Consider the following 16,324-nt stretch of genomic DNA (forward strand, 5'->3'; position numbering starts at 1 on the left):
CAGCTGGACAATAGGGCTCCTGTGGCAGGGAGGTGCTAGCATCTCCCCAGACAGGATATGTGGATTGGAACAGGGTGGGTGCACCAAATGTTCTTTCAGAGTTGCACGTAGGCAGCTGCAGTGCCTTCATTCTGCATACACCGCTTGGAACCGGTTCAGGGGCATCCTGCCCCTCACCCAGGCGGGAAACACACAAAGGGGAGAGGGTGTAGCCACCCTTTCCCGCCTCACCACTCATTGGTGGACACTACTCTGGACACTCCCCTAATCTTGGGGATAAAGGTGAATAACGTGGCCCCAGAGCCTCAGATTAATCTTGAACTTTACAGTCTTGACCTTCGACTTGCTGCTGCCCAGCTGACGGAAGAAATCTCCCTTGGGATAAAGGAGTTATCCCCCTGCTTGGCAGGCACCTGAAACACTGCAAGTGACCCGGTTGGAACTTCGCTGCTCTCACGAACTTCGTCGACTTCCAGCACCCTTGAGGTGGGTTTCCTAAGCATCCCAGAGGCCAGTGAGTGTGCACATCAAACCTGTGTACCATGGACCGCATGGGTGCCGAGATTCCCAATACCCCAGGACACCGGCCACCTCTTGCGTAGCACACGACCCTGACCAGTGGGGAAGTTGTGCTTTGGCACATTATTGAGCCAACCACCAAGCAGCATCCGTGCCAAAGATCAGCGCCCCAGCCCCTTCCTGTGGCCCCTGGGCTCCCTTTTACGCACTCCATTTTGCTGCCTTCCGCGGTCCCTTGACTCTCGACTTGTGGGCCAGAGCGGAGGACAATCTCAAAAACTAAGAGTTCCCCTTGTTGCACCAGGCCTGCTCTACAGTCTCTCCAAAGGAGACCTCTCACAGACCTCGTGGGTCTGCACCAGTAGCTGATTTGTTCATCTTGCGTGGGTTGCGGTTGCCAAGGCTTTGTGGATCCAATCCGGACACTAACACCGCAGCGACCCTGATCCGACGTGGGACAGTCACCCTCTCGAAGCCGGCCTTCCTTGAAGCCTCCCGGAGCCCGTGGCTGCAGATCCAAGCTACACCTCTTTCCACTGGAAGCACCCGACATTGAAGGGCTCTTTGCTTTGAGCTCCCTGGTCACTGTGCCGTGACCCAGACTCTGTCCCCTCTGCTTTCAGGTTCTTCTCTTCAACTTCTACAACTTCAATCTTCACGGCATCATCGACGCTTTTGGCTAGCAGCACTTTTGAACATTTTCCCATTGAAAATCAGCACGAGACCCGACATCGAAAACAACCTATGCACCCGGCTTCCCTGGGGCAGGTAACAGTGGTACCTCGGTACTCTCGTGGTAGTGGGCTCCTCAAAAGCTTAAGTCTAAAGTTTTAACTTTGTACTCCTGCTAGAAGTGACTTTAATCTGTGTAAATCAAACCGCGACATTCTCCATAGGCTTTAATAGAGATCCCGATAGCAGCTATTTCCTCTGCACGCGCCTCCCGTGGGTCCCCTTCCTCATACCCTGGGGTGGATTCTTAAGGGGCCAGCCCTAGGCATTGTCTGTAGAATTGTCGTGGTTCTTATACCACTTTTTTGATATATGGTTTGGTCCCCCCCCGGGGCCCTGTGAATCCTGTGCTATTTATTGTGTTTATAAATGCTTGTTTGAATTGTAACTTTGCCACTAGCCTCATAAAGAGACTGTGGGATTCTGTCTAGAATAAATACATATATTGTATATATATATACCTGTGTGGGCTACTCTTTCATTTGGTTATTCAAGAGGTTATTATGGTAAAACAATAAGCTTAACACTCCTTCAAGACTTAGCCTGAAGGCTGCTCTCCACAGCTACCACTAGGATAGCTTTCTTTAAAGGTTGTCTTAAACCTATCATCAATAAGAGTCGAATTGGACTGGTGCAAGGTGCCCCTATAACTAGGAGACAGCATATGCCAGGCCAACTTCTCACACAGACTATATGAAAAGTTGTATTGAATAAAGAAACTAGTTATGGTACCATATACTAATTAGTAAGTCTACTACAAATGACCAATAAAAGGTGCTAAATATCCTAAGTCTACCTTAAAATATATTTGGCATAAGGCTCTCAACCTTTACTATGACAATGTGTTTTTGTTTTCAATCAACGTATGACTTAAGGTGTAGGAGTGGGAATGCTACTATGTGAGTACTGGTAGATTTCCTTTCTATGCCTGAATAATCACTACTTCGAAAATATCTGGGTATATTACCGTGACGTGTGCGTGATTTTATAGGATGAAACGAGTCCCCCCCCCTTTTTTTTGAACATTGTGATATCCGTATTTATGTGTCACATGCTAGTTCCGGTATATCTAGTTACTACTATCTCCATGGTGACCCGGCTCAGAATAACAAAATAAGACGATTCCAGGGTCGCAATTAAATTGCCATTTCCGAAATATTTCTAAACGCATTTCTGATAACACCTGACATACCTATGGGGTGCTCTGCGGTATCTCATCGCTATTTGATGCATACTGGAGTAATTCATGCATTTGGAGTTTTAAGAACTACAACTCCCAGGATGCTTTAGTGTGTGTGTTCTTGACGCGCGTTTTTTTGACGCGCGTTTCCCTCGCTCGAGTTAGCTAGTGTATTTAAACCGGTGTCTTACGCAGGTCGGTGCCTTCCCTTCCTGCTCTGTAAAAAAATCGAGGTACCGACGGACAGGTCAGTTCCCTCAGATTATTCGGGGGTATTTGAAACATTTCCTTATGTCTATGTGAACTCGTGAATGTGCGGACACTGGGGGACTTGTTGTAAAACGTTTTCTATCTAAATGCTGAACGAAGGAATCTACAATTAATAAGTATAGTTGCAGGATGTCACGAGGAGCGGTGTTATACCCTCGACACAAGCTGCTCGATCACGGTAGTTTATAACTAGAACGGCTCGTGTAGCAATTAGTATCCATATTTTGTATGAGTATTGAACTTTCATTGTTTGTCTCTTCAACGTTATAGGCCCGAGGAGTGACTAAATGGGACAATTTTGAATTCATTAAAACTCACGAGTAGTTTTCCTTAGAAGTATCAATTAAGCTGAGCGCTAGACTTGGAAACTCACTTAGATAGATGGTTTTTAGATTGCCTGGCTACTTTTAAATGAAAGAGACACAGATGTTGGGCTTTTTGTCACAATCTTCTGATATTTTCTCTTTCTTTTTCCCTACCAATTGGTATGAAAAATGTGCGTTTGTTTTGTTTGTTGGTTATTGTTAATACACTGGTTGGCTTTCCCAACATGTGACACACCCGTTTATTTTCATATAGAGCGGGCCTCATTTCTCTGAGCGGATGCCAGGTGAGGTGAGGAGATTTCCCATACATGAACGGGTAAGCGTTTTTTTCGTGTTCTTTATCTACACAGGCAACACTGTTAGAACACTTGATTGTACTTGGAGTCTTGAAATGATTGAGCATACTAGTCATTATTGATAAAGCATGAGTGTTGGACTACGATTGGCATTTAATGTTTCTTTTTACTTTTAGGAAATGGATCAACACTCTTGAAGAATTTATATAGAGTGTTTTGGGAAGAAATTCGCAACCAAAGTAGGTTGTATTATTTCCATATCTATTGTGTTTTCACTATGGGGATTGCACAGTAATAAAGAGCAGTAGCGAAGTTCATAGGTCCTGACGAAAGCCTGATCACCGCCTGATCGATAGGCTGAAACATGTAGACCCTTTTTTCCAACTGGACTTGAGCAGTTATTCTTTCAAAACAGCTCCCGCACTGTTTTTATTTTATTTCGTCACTTGAACAGAACAAATAAAGCACCATATCTGTTCCAGTAGATGATTTTAATGATTTTCACTTTTTCATTGCACTGCTTTTTTTCACCACCATTACTAACTAAATCACATCATTGAGAACTTTGGTTGATACTATATCCTATACTGATGTTGTCCATTGGTGCTATTGCCCCGATTTCTATGGGGTTTACAGCAAGGGACACCAGATCCCAAATGATGATGGTTACTATCTAGGTGGCTGATGGGATTCATATTCATATTTATTTTTATTTGCTGAAGTAGTCACTAGCTTTGTCACGAGCTCCTAGTTCTCACCCTGAAGCATGCCCAGCAGCCACCCTGCCACATCCTCAGTGGTATTCCCCAGGGGCACCCAGCTGCCACGACAGCTGCCACCTAACTGCCTCATTAGCTTTCACCCTGCTGGTGGCCAAGAGGTAATCCATTGGCCTCCCCAAAACCTACCAAGGTGTCTCTCTGGGTGACACTCAGCCTCTGCACTGTCACTGGGTTCATAAATTTAAAATTCTCAAAATGCTACTAGATACATTATACTAATTGAGACAGTTTAGGAAGCCCAGGCGCTCCGCCTCAATTTCCTCAATGACAGGTGGAGGGAGTGTGTCCATACTCACATCTTCTATCTGGCCATTGTCTTCGTAAAACTTGGCAAAGGCAACCCAGAGGCCATGAGGTTTTCCAGTGGCTTTTACAGGGTCTACCGTCTGAACCGCTTCCGTGTAGGTGTTAATGATCTATAACAAAACAATACAACTCAGATTAGACAGTGAATGCCACAATAGTAGAATGATTATAAATGAGACAACAGAAATTCAACAGAAAAAGTGCACACAACATCAATAAAGATGGAACAGAGCTAGAAGGTAAAGTGAAGCTCTTTAAAGAGGACACTAAGATCTTTAACTGAGTTCATATGCAGGAAAGGAGGGAAACATTAAAGATATAAGCACATTCGAGGATTGGTTGAATAGACTGCAAGAAGATACAGCCATTGCAAAGTCATCAATGGGCAGAGGTATAACATGTTGAGGCCCATCAAACGGATGTTATGGTGGAGCTATCATATAAATGCATATACCGTGATGAAAGAAAATGCAATAGGGCACTATTTACCACCCTACAGCTGCATCAAAGAAGTCTGTTCTATCCACATCTAACACTATTCCGTGCGCCCAGTTGTTTGATGTAGTGCAGAGAGTGCTTGTGCTGTAGTGCAGACAGTGGTTTAATAGCAGACACCAAGAAGCCCCATGTCCATGACACAAATAAAACTATTAAAAAATACATAACATACCAGCAAAAAGATAATTCATATAGACACAGGTGAACAAGACCAATAGTGTATGATTGCAAGCCGAAGGTATATTCTGCACAACAGAAAAGGGATTTTTTTGCATGATAGAAGTCTTTAGTGCATCAGTGATAGAGGAGAAGAGGGCATTAACATTTTATCCTGCTTGTGGAGCAAAGGTCATGATTAGGCATCAGGCAGAATCCTATGTTAAGAAACACACTATAATACTTTGGAATTTCCAGAGTATTTGGCATGCACAGTGGCCTTCATGTGACTGAAATGTGTATTTTTGGCAAGGCACCAATCAACTCTCACTAATTTAGTGAAATATATTACATCTATTGGTGTTTGGGATTGAGGTCTTATGGGCCCGTGGGGAAACAAGACTTTATAGCATTTGTTCACATGTGTAGGGTAGGATGTGTGACAGTATGTCACAGTGATGACTCTCGGGGAAAAGAGACAGCAGCAGATTATAATTTTGAGAAAGCAAGACAATGTCAGTTTTTGGAAAACCACAGTCCTATCACAATCCTCTATGATTTACAAAAAAATGCAAAGAAAAAACTAAACACAAGTCAAAAAGAACAGTATAGATGAGTATGGAAATAAGGCAAAGGGCACATTGTAAAAGAAAAATGGACAATTGTTTTCACAAAAGAAAGCAAAATGGACAATTGTTTTCACAAAAGAAAGCAAAATCAGTGCAGGGACCTCCTTAAGCCTCGAGTTATGCGCCAGAGTTGGTGAAAGATTTGGCAGGGCAAGATGTAGACAGGAAGCAGCACACAAGAGTTACTCTATTTGTTGAACACACGCAAAGCTTAGTCCACTCTGCTACAGATATCAGTCATACCCCTTGTTCTCCAGTAGCCTGTGCACATTGTGCAGTTGTAGCTCAGAAACAAATAGGAGTTAGTCTATTTGTTTTAACACATGTTTATTCTATTAGTTACGGAAGAAAAGAAAGCAAGTGAAAGTCCATTTGTTGCACTCAAAAAAGCCCTCGAAAAATCCTTCTCAAATCCTATTATATGCTTCTCACCTCCCGTGGCTTTCCCTCATAAAGCTTCACTCTCTTGTGCCACTCGTGCACATTGTGTGGGTTCTGACGCAGAAGTACACTGTTTAGAAGCAGAGGCCGTCGATTGATCAGCTGCTCAAATCGAGCAAGTCGCAATTCCAAGTCCACATCATCTGAAGGACAACAATATCCACAATCAAGATTTCAATAAAAATAGTAGAAGCATGCATGCATACACACACACACAACTCACACTCATACATACAAGAGTTCATATATACACCCACCATTCATCAGCAGTGACCTTGGGACCTGCTCCTCCTCTCACTGGATGACCTTTTGATGGGTCTGTTAATGAGAGGAGGCAGCAGTTCTTTTATTTGTCAGAGAGTGGAATGGGGTCAGTGAGACTGCTGATCCCACCACACATTGTGACGATCATCATTAATAGTCGGCCCTGGGCACTTCGGGGCTTAAAACTGAAGTGCTCAGGGCTAATTCTAACTGTGAAGTGTCCCCTCGCCCTGAGGGCCAGGACCTCTAAGCACTTTGCCAGACTGATGAGGTCATGTCCACAGGACAGTAAAATCTTCAGACAAACAATGTTCAGCTCTGCCTGCCAGTTGTTTGCACATGCATAGTGCCAGGCTGCCTTACCTGAACATGAGGAGTGTATGTCCAGCTGAACCTTTGCTCAACCTGACACTCTTCATGAATCCAAAAAGGTGGGGGCCCTCTCCCCTAAAGAAAGAGCCGCTACTGGTGCTTGAGGGGTGGAAAAGCCCCGAAGCAGCTCCACTGGCACTTTAAGAAACTAAGGTGCCTCTTCTTTGACAAGGTTAGGCCTACAGCCAAGCCCCTCCCCACATACCCTATGAAATGAAAGGTTGATCGACAAGTGATTTTCCAGCGACAAGAATGGCCAGATTCAATGTATCGATAGGAGGTCAAATACAAACAAATGATTACAGGAGGTGTACCGAAACATACACAACCTCGGTTACAAGGCTAAGAACGGGTTGTGTAATTGAGGAAGAGATCTTGCTACCTCACAACAGGTAGCACAAAGACATAGGTTTGACAAGAGCAAAAAAAATAAAGAACAGGTGGCATTTTAAAGCCATGCAATCACATATTTAGATGACTTAAAGCTTTGTAGATACGGTATTAGTTTATTTGTCATTGCAAAATACACAGGGGTAGGCTGGTCCACCCTTTATGCCTACTTTCAAGCTTATCTAGTTTTACACTTCGTAGGAGTTGCAGCTAAGTAAGATTTTTTTTTTCCATGTCAAATTTGTAAATAAAAATTTGACTCAAACATGTTACAATTTACTCATTTAATAGGATTTGGTCATAAACAACAGCATTTCCTTTTTGATTCTCCTATTAATTTGTTCCTAAAGTTTTTATTTTTTAAACTACTGATCCTATTAGTTATTATAATTCAGATTTTATTTACATCTATATTTAATGAATACCTGCAATAAACATTTGAAAGAGACAACGGTGGCCCAGCCAGTCTTCTGAGAGTGTGGAGCAAACTTACGTATGGCCGCAAAGACTGTTCAAAACTCACCATCTTCCTCCTTGCCCAGATCAGTGTTGGTCTCCATCTTTGCAGCAATCATGCTCTCTTCAAACTGGGCAAAAGAGTCAAACACCTGTGTGAAATCACGCACTGTCATAACTGTTTGTACTGCCTCCTCGTACACATCTCGGGCCTTAAAAAAAAGACATGAGAATTTAAGTGTTGTTGTCTCTGCCTATCAGGTGTATAATGTCAAAGCTTGAAATAGCTAAAATATGAAACGTATTACGCAAACTTCTAGCAAGCACAAAGCTTTATATCCTTAGAGTTTTAATTTCCTCAGCGCTTCAGAAGACATGCACCATTCTTTCCAATGCAACCACAATAAGTAATAGTAAGCAAGTGTGAAACGCTGCACCAGCATAAAAACCTGCTGTTCTCAATCACAGCAAAATTAGCACTTCTTCCTCAGGGCAGATACAAACCCCTCACCAACCCAGGACATGCAAATCTAGACCACGTTCCCATGTCATGCCAACTCATTTAAAGCTGCTATTGAGAGCTGGAGCGCTGACAAATTTAAAGTTCTGCCTTTTCCCTTTCTTGCCTATGGATGGAAACAAGAACAGTGTATACTCACCGCAAATAAAACTGGGCTATGCTGTTTTCTACAGAGAGGCCAGATCCTCTTTATGGTTATTGTTCTTCACCCAGACAATGCATGTTTGTGACGATACAACTGCTTATAAAATGTGTGATATACAGTGATGTGAAAACAAGAATGCCACCTCTTAAGACTTTGTATGGTTTTACAATGAACTCTGATCTTCATTAATTCTCACAAGGTCCCAGTAGTAGATAAACCTGAACTTATTTACCAAACACACACAGATTTCACTGGCATTTTTTTTTTGTACACAATTTTTGAGAAAATAATAGAAAAAGTACAAGGCATTGATAGAACAATCTTTGGGTCCACAATAAAGATTTACCAAATGCGGCACATAGAGTGCACCGTGCGCACGGCCCACCTCCCCACATCCACACAGAAATACAAGGAAAGTCATAATCATGAAGCGTCGTATATATAGGCATAATACTGTACAGAGTATAAGTCCACCCCACCCGGCTTCGTGCAAGAGAACAGGCATGTCTGTCCATTTAGGGCGGGAGTGTGTCATCAAATTCAGAGAAATTCAATATTTGGGTTCTATCACGGGGTAATTCAAATGGTAGGGGGATACACAGATGTCACCTCTATATCTGTCCCACCCCCCCCCCACTTATGGTCCCATTTCTTGGGGCAGCCTCTGTGCTTAAACACATCTTTCTCAGCAACCATTGCCCTGTCCATGTCAACCGCCCAGTCCCTCAAACATGAGGCCACCGCCACTCCCCACCTCTGCGCTATATTCCGTTTTGCAACGGACCACCCCATGGAGGCCCATGTCTGTTCAGCCTTTGTGAGGTCCATGGCTTCCCACATGTTGAGGAGACACAACTGGGGAGAGGCCTTTAGACATTTACTACATGCTCTCTCCATCTGCTTCGTGATCTTTTCCCAGTACTGTTGCACTTTGGGGCACTCCCACAATACATGAAAGAAGGTGCCCGGTAGGTTACAATGCCGAAGGCACAAAGGGTCATGTCTTCAACCAATTTTAAACAAGGTTCGCGAGTCGAAGTAGACGCGGTGTAGGATTTTCAGTTGGACCAGGCGCAGTCTCAGTGGGGTGGTCACCTCTCTAGGAGAAGCCAGCATATCGTGACAGTCCTCATCTTCTATGTCCCCAAGGTCCCCCTCACAACTCTGCCGCAAACGGATCATGGGGTCAGGACGGTTGTTTAGTAATTTCTTATAGGTGAGGGAGATGGCCTTTGTGGGCATAGGGTCGAGTACCAGCCTATCCTTCAACAGGGTGGATGCAGGCAAAGAACAGCCCTTAGGTAAAGCAGTGTTAATTGCATGGCTGATCTTTAGATATCTAAAAGCCTCGGACTGCGCTGGTTGATACTTAGCCTGCATTTCGGCAAATGTTGCCAGTTTACCCCTCACCCACAGGTCTCCTACTGTCGAAATCCCTATCATGTCCCACCTGTCAAAACCAGGGCATTTACTAAGCTGACCCAACAAGTCAGGCTCTCAAAGTGGCGTGGCCTTGTTAAGTGTGTTATTCCAACCCCATTTTTTGTTGACTCCATGCCAAATCTCCACTGTGCGTGCCGTAGGACCCGTGAGGTGAAGTCTGCGGGGATTTGTGTAGAGTGCCCTGTTGTATCCACCCCGTCCCAAGAGGCAACGGTCCGTGCGAAAATTCGGGTCGTCATGCTCCCCATGCGCCCATTGTTTAATTGCGATCAATTGAGACAGTTGATAATCTGGCTTTATATCTGGCAATGCAATGCCTCCATCGTACCACCCCATCGTTAATTTTTTTATTGCTATGTGTTGGGCTCGTCCCTCCCATAGTAGCTCTCGCACTGTGGCCTCCACACCAGCGAAATAGGTATCAGGGATAACGTAGGGGGAGTTCTGCAGCACATACAGGAAACGTGGAAGCGCCAGCATTTTAAAAAGAGTGGCCCGTGCCAGGAAAGTAAGGGGGAGAGATTGCCAATGCTTGACGTCAGACCGAAGACAGGTCAAGGGCATGAGCAAGTTGGACTTGTGGCATAAGACCGGGTCCAGGGTGATGAAAATACCGAGATATTTGAAGCCCCGTGAAGCCATTGGTATACTATATCCCTTAGGGCTACGCGGTGGGTCACCCCATAGGGCATAAAGCTGGGACTTGGCCCAGTTGATAGTATAGCCCAAGTGGGTACAAAATATACAGAAAATATGGAGGACTTGATTGAGGGACCGCGTAGGCGAGGATGCAGATAAAGGAGGATATCATCCGCATATAAAGAGACGGTCTTCATGGTCCTCTGTCCATTTCAGGCCTCTAATCACCAGATCCCCCTGATCCAAACTGCCAAGGGCTCTAACACAAGCGCAAAAAGAAGGGGTGACAGGGGGCACCCCTGTCTAGTGCCCCGCCGCAGTGGAAATTATCCCGATACATGATTATTGACGATCGCCTGCGCCACGGGCTGTGAATAGAGTAGTCGTATCCACTTAACCTACTTGGGACCGAACCCCATCCTAGCCAAGACCGCAAAAAGTAAGTCCCACTCAATAGTCTCAAATGCCATAGATGCGTCGAGAGACAACAGGATCGCCTCCTCCCTAATGGTGTCTATTCTACCCAGGACCCCATTCAAACGGCATAGGGTCAAGGCTGTGTTCCTTCCAGGCATGAACCCGGATTGATCCGGATGCACTAGCTCAGTAAGGTAGGGGATAAGCCTATTGGCCAATAGTTTTGCCAGAATTTTTGCCTCAACCGTGAGGAGAGAAATAGGACGATATGACTTACAGTCCTCAGGTGGTTTGCCAGGTTTATGTATAACCACAATTGATGCCATCCTGACTTCAGGTGGTAGAACCCCCGCATCAAAACTTTCGGTATACATGTGTAATAAATGCGGAGAGAGCTTAGATGCCATTGGTTTGAAAAGTTCGATTGGGAGCCCGTTGGGTCCCATGGCTTTAGAGGAACGTACATCTTGAATGGCTTTCTGGATTTCGGTTTCCGTGATGTCGCCTTCTAGGGAGTCCCTGTCTTGTTTGGACAAGCAGGCGACTTTAATAGTCGACAGATGTTCCGTCACCATGGCGGCCTGGGACGGCTCGGCAGGTGTGTACACCAACAAGAAATTAGAGGCAAAAGCGTCAGTAATCGTTTAGGGCTCAGTGAGCAATTCCCCGTCAGCCCCGCGGATCGAGTGCACCCACCTAGATGCTTTTTCCTTTCTCTCCAACCAGGCCAGAAGCCTGCCCGTATGTTCGCCATGCTCGTATATTTTGTATCGGGTGGCAGTGTATCTAGCCTTAGCCGCTTCAGTCAGAAGCTGGTGATAATCTAGGCGCACCATGTCTAGCAAGTTTTGCGCCTCCAAGTCAGGGGCAGTCGCCAGGGCTTTTTCTTTAGCGAGGATTTCCTCCGCTAGCTCGACCACATGTTTTGTGAGTTCTCTCCTATACCCCACCATAAGTGACAGAGCTCTGCCCTTCATAACGGCACCGAACGCCCCCAACAGCACAGATGCTGAAGTGACCGACCCAACATTTTCAGTGAAATAGTAATCGGCGTCTTTGAGCAGTGCTTCCCTAATGTGGGGTACCTGAAGTGCCCAAGGGTGTATGGTGAGTGTAGAGCGGCGCTTAGGTTGCCCTAGGGTTAGCGTCGTAAGAATCGGGGAATGATCAGAGATTCCACGAGCAAGGCATCTGGAAGCAGAGAAGAACTGAATATCTTGCGCAAGTGTAAACATGTGGTCAATACGTGACTGACTATTGTGGGCCCCAGAATAAAAAGTAAATTGTGAAGTGGTAGGGTTAAGCCAGCGTCATATATCCACTAGGCCATGAGCAGATGAAAACCCAGACAGCGGGGATCCCCCTGAGGGTCACTCCGAGGAGGAAGGCGATCTCTGGAGCCGTCCATTGTCAGGTTAAAGTCACCCCCCAACACCAATAATCCCACTGGAAGGTCAAGTAGGAAAGCTCCGATATCTCGCAAAACTGGAGGCTGTAGACCGGGGGGGGGGGGACGTAAACAGACACAATGTTGATTACCTGTCCCTCCCAAGTGCCAGAGAGCGCAAGATATCTACCCTGGACATCCGGCCAAGTCTTGTTCACAATATACAGACACCCCCTACGTATGAGCACACCCACTTCACGTGAGCCCGAGATTAACCCTGAATGACCAATCAGACGATAACACCATCTATTCAATGCCCCACATGAATTGCCAAATAGGTGTGTCTCCTGAATCAGGACTATGTCCGGCGCCTGGCGCTTCAGGTACTGCAGAACTACCCCCGTTTGATCTTGTTGCCCAGGCCGTTAACATTCCAGGTAAGAAGTTTTAGCTCTAAGTATGATCCCATAAGTGCAATGAAACGCAGGGCACAACCACAGGCCCACACACCACGCCACAGCCGTGACCTCGATTTACGTGTGCGCCTGGGAAGGAAAGGGGGCACACAGGGCCGCAGTAGCCTTCGCCACGGACCGGAGGGCTTCTTCTTGCCTAGGCACCTCCGATTGAGGCCAAACTTAACCCAGACGAGGGGCGAGATGTCGGAAGCAGCCAGGTTCCACTGCAAGCGATAATGGCCGGGGCACTATGAGTATAGATGGATTAATCGGGAGTGGCGCGACGGAGCTCGACTACCGTGCGGCCATTTCCCTCGGCAGCTGGCCACGCCCCCCTCACTGGCATTTTTTACTAAAACATAAATCAGGCAACAGGCAGCCTTGTAGGAAAAAATAAAGCGCACCTATATTTTCAGTAACATGTAGAAACTTCTTAAGGAGCAACCAAGTGCAGAGAAAATTCCCTGCATATATTTACAGTCCTCCTTAAAAAACTGTTTAAGTTTAGTGATATTAAGAGCATTAGTTTATGCACAATTCTCTTTATGTCTCACATCATGTAAATGAGGTTGAGATATGAACTTTTAACTTTGCCATTCAAAAATCCTCATTCTTTTCTTTTTCATCCGTTCTGCTATAGATTTACTGATATGTTTTGCCTCATTGTGCTGTTGCCAGATCCACTTTCGGCTAAACTTTAGCTGATGGACAGGCGGTCTCACATTTTCTGACAGACTGCATCAGTATAGAAAGGTACACTCAATGATTAAGAGGTGTCCATATCCCACAGATGCAAGGCAGGTCCCAACTCATCATCTCTCCATCACTATGATTGACCGCTGTTATGTGCTTCTTCTTGTGATATGCAGAGTCTGGTTTTAGAGAAACATGACGTTGGGCATTCCAGCCAAACAACTCTACTTTGGTATCATCTCGCCAGAGGACCTTGTTCCAGAGTTATTTAAGTTCATCCAGGTGCTGTTTTGCAAATCTAAGGCATGCAGAAATCTTTTTGGAGAGAAGAGGTTTCTCTTGGCTTTGGTTTAATGAAAGGTTTACTTGTTTTTTCTTTTTCTCAAGGCAGGATTGTGGACTCTAATGTTTACATTATCAGCCTGTGGATCCCTGGAGGTAGCTTTGGGCTTCATTGCTATCTCTGGCAGTGTTACAGAATCCGATTCTTGGTGAATTTGTTAAATATCCACTCTTAAGCAGATTGGCGAACAACCTTCACTATCTCCGTTTGTAAATTATCTTTCTCATTGCACTGTGTAATTAAGAACTTCACATTATGTGGAACCAGCTTTATAACCCTTCCCAAACTGATGTGGAGCAATGATTCTTACTCTGAGACTGTCACAGATATATTCTGAGCAAAGCTGATGTTACCGCAAACCTGAATACTCCAGACCACACTGGCAAAAGTTTCTGACTTTATATACAGGTGGCACAGTTTTTGATGATCAAGTAAACATGTGCATTTGTTTAGCAGCACCTGACTTTAACTGTAAGCAGTATGGGTGAACTTCCTTTTTTAAACAAGGCTTCTGAGTGTTAGCTGTTTTGTTTATTACAACGTTAAATTTGTGAGTGTGAAATACTGATTAGAGCCCAAAAACTTGGTCCAACAATACAACAGCTAAATCAGTGAGGTTAGCGATTGTACATGTTTCGCAGAACAATCCTAGAGCAAGGTAAGGCCTTCTATTCAATGGAAGGACAGTAGCACAAAAGTGTCAGACTGCCAGGCACCAAAAGTAATAGTGATAATCACAAATATTCTGATCATAAATAAAAATCAAACATTTTTGATGTTGTAACACATTTATCGTTCTTGGTCAAATGTTAATGAGGGTTGTGTACAGATCCTATTTCCAGGTTCATAAAGTGTGATTTTCTTTACCTTTAGAAGCAACCAATACATTTATAATCTAGTACAGCTCAAAGGACTAGGTGTTTTTCGAAGCAGTGTAGATCAATCTTGTTCTATCGAGAGGGAATATGTAGTGGCTGCAGGATTCTCAGTGAAGTAAAGTAACGCATGTGTGGCTGGTTGGAAAAAAGTAAGGTTTCATGCAGTCGCAGGCAAGGAGGATGGCACTGCAGTCTGCATTGGAATAATTTGCATGCCTGTCTGTAAAATGTGTATGTTATCAGTAAGATCAAGTTATATTTGTGACAGCTGTATATTACTATGCAAAAGCAGAGAATCGTAAAAAGGTGCACTTTCCTTTTAACATCACTGTATGTCACTTCTGTACAACAACTAACAGAAAGAGAAAATACAATCATTTCGCATAAGCATTTCCAATTTGTATTCACATAATATACCCCAGGGACTCCTTTGTTTTGATCTACATTCGTTCTAAAGAGGACACAACCCTACCGAAGACCCTTCCCAGCCAATGTCAAGGCTGATGAGCCTGGCCTTGGGGTGCCACGTTTTAGACCTCCAGCACAGGGAAGTAACGTTCTATCAAAGTCTAATGTAAGCCAATTTCAACATGAACGGGTTGCACCTTAAAACATCCATCCGGGCCAAATTTCATGCAGACTATGCTCATCTCTTAGCCCTTTGACTGCTCCATTGATGTACATATACATGTCATGAAAGGGTGTCTCCAGGTTGGCCTTATGACGTATAGCTACAAACATCAATATTTGAAAGGACCCCTACCTAGCATCCGCACCCAACAGATTTTTTAATTTTTTTAAAATGTTGCCCCTCCAGTGGAAAACAATCTGCTGCTCGTGGTGTGGGGGCCGAAAGGGAGTTTGCTGGTGCCTGATCCCTTCCTGGTACTGGTAATCTCTAGAATGAGGTAACCTGTGCTACCTTCGAAGCCACCTCATTAATAAAGCGTGTAACATGATCAGTGATGTCACGTACATCAAATGGTTCAAGAGAGACACAACCAGCCCCTCCCAGGTCCATACAAGGATCAAGCCAGTGGGTGGGGCCATTTAAGGGGCTAAGGACAGCGATTACCTCCAGCTCTTTCCCAGCCATCCCCAACGTCCCAATCCACTTTCTTCTGACGGAAAGGAGTGAGGTGGGACAAACAGCATGAGAAGCAATCCAGTAACTTTTATAGCAAGGGTTGTGAAGGCCTGCAAACATCAAAAGTACTGCTTTGGCTATATTAATGGGAGAGAAACATGTTTGCCTGTTGAAGCAGTCAAATCTCTTATCAAAAGGGCAGTGATGTGGAACTAGTGCCAGCACAAAGTAAATAACAAACAGAAATGTTGACAACCAGGTAAATGACAGCAGTGCAAGCAGAACCGATAACACCATATTTACTGTACCTTCTCAAAATGGCCACTTCGAATGTAGTAATCAGCCAAAGAACACCAGAGCTTGCCCAGCTGGTCGGTAAAGCGGGTCAAGCCCCCACGGATGATGGCACCCACATTCAAGGATTTCACTTTGTCAGGATTCTGAGAAATCAAATTGCACAGATCGTGCCATAGCTGGTGACACAAAAAGAGTATATGTTACATGGGGCCACGACAAGAGAGGCCCTAACTCTTATAGCACATGACATTACTGGAATGCTTGTGTCGCAGCAATGAGATAGTGATACAAAAGAAGCGTGAAGACAAATCAACGTACTTAATTCAAGACATTTAGGAGTGCATGTGCTCAAGTGGCAACTATCAAAAATAATTTTGACAAATATTCTCTTATGCAATCA

At 44.6% G+C, this 16,324-nt stretch overlaps 1 protein-coding gene across 1 annotated transcript in view; it reads right to left on the reverse strand.

Annotated features, from left to right (window-relative positions):
• XAB2 (XPA binding protein 2) overlaps positions 1-16,324 on the reverse strand; it is a 161,144-nt gene that overhangs the window by 77,992 nt on the left and 66,828 nt on the right. The window contains exons 6-9 of the mRNA XM_085654391.1: positions 15,936-16,100; positions 7,685-7,829; positions 6,127-6,278; positions 4,402-4,521 (exon numbers count right to left, since the gene is read on the reverse strand). Coding sequence (XP_085510517.1) covers positions 4,402-4,521; positions 6,127-6,278; positions 7,685-7,829; positions 15,936-16,100 — 582 coding nt within the window. The remainder of the gene's footprint in view (positions 1-4,401; positions 4,522-6,126; positions 6,279-7,684; positions 7,830-15,935; positions 16,101-16,324) is intronic.

This window comes from Triturus cristatus, chromosome 4_1 (assembly GCF_964204655.1).
Source record: "Triturus cristatus chromosome 4_1, aTriCri1.1, whole genome shotgun sequence".
In the NCBI taxonomy this organism is placed as follows: Eukaryota; Metazoa; Chordata; class Amphibia; order Caudata; family Salamandridae; genus Triturus; species Triturus cristatus.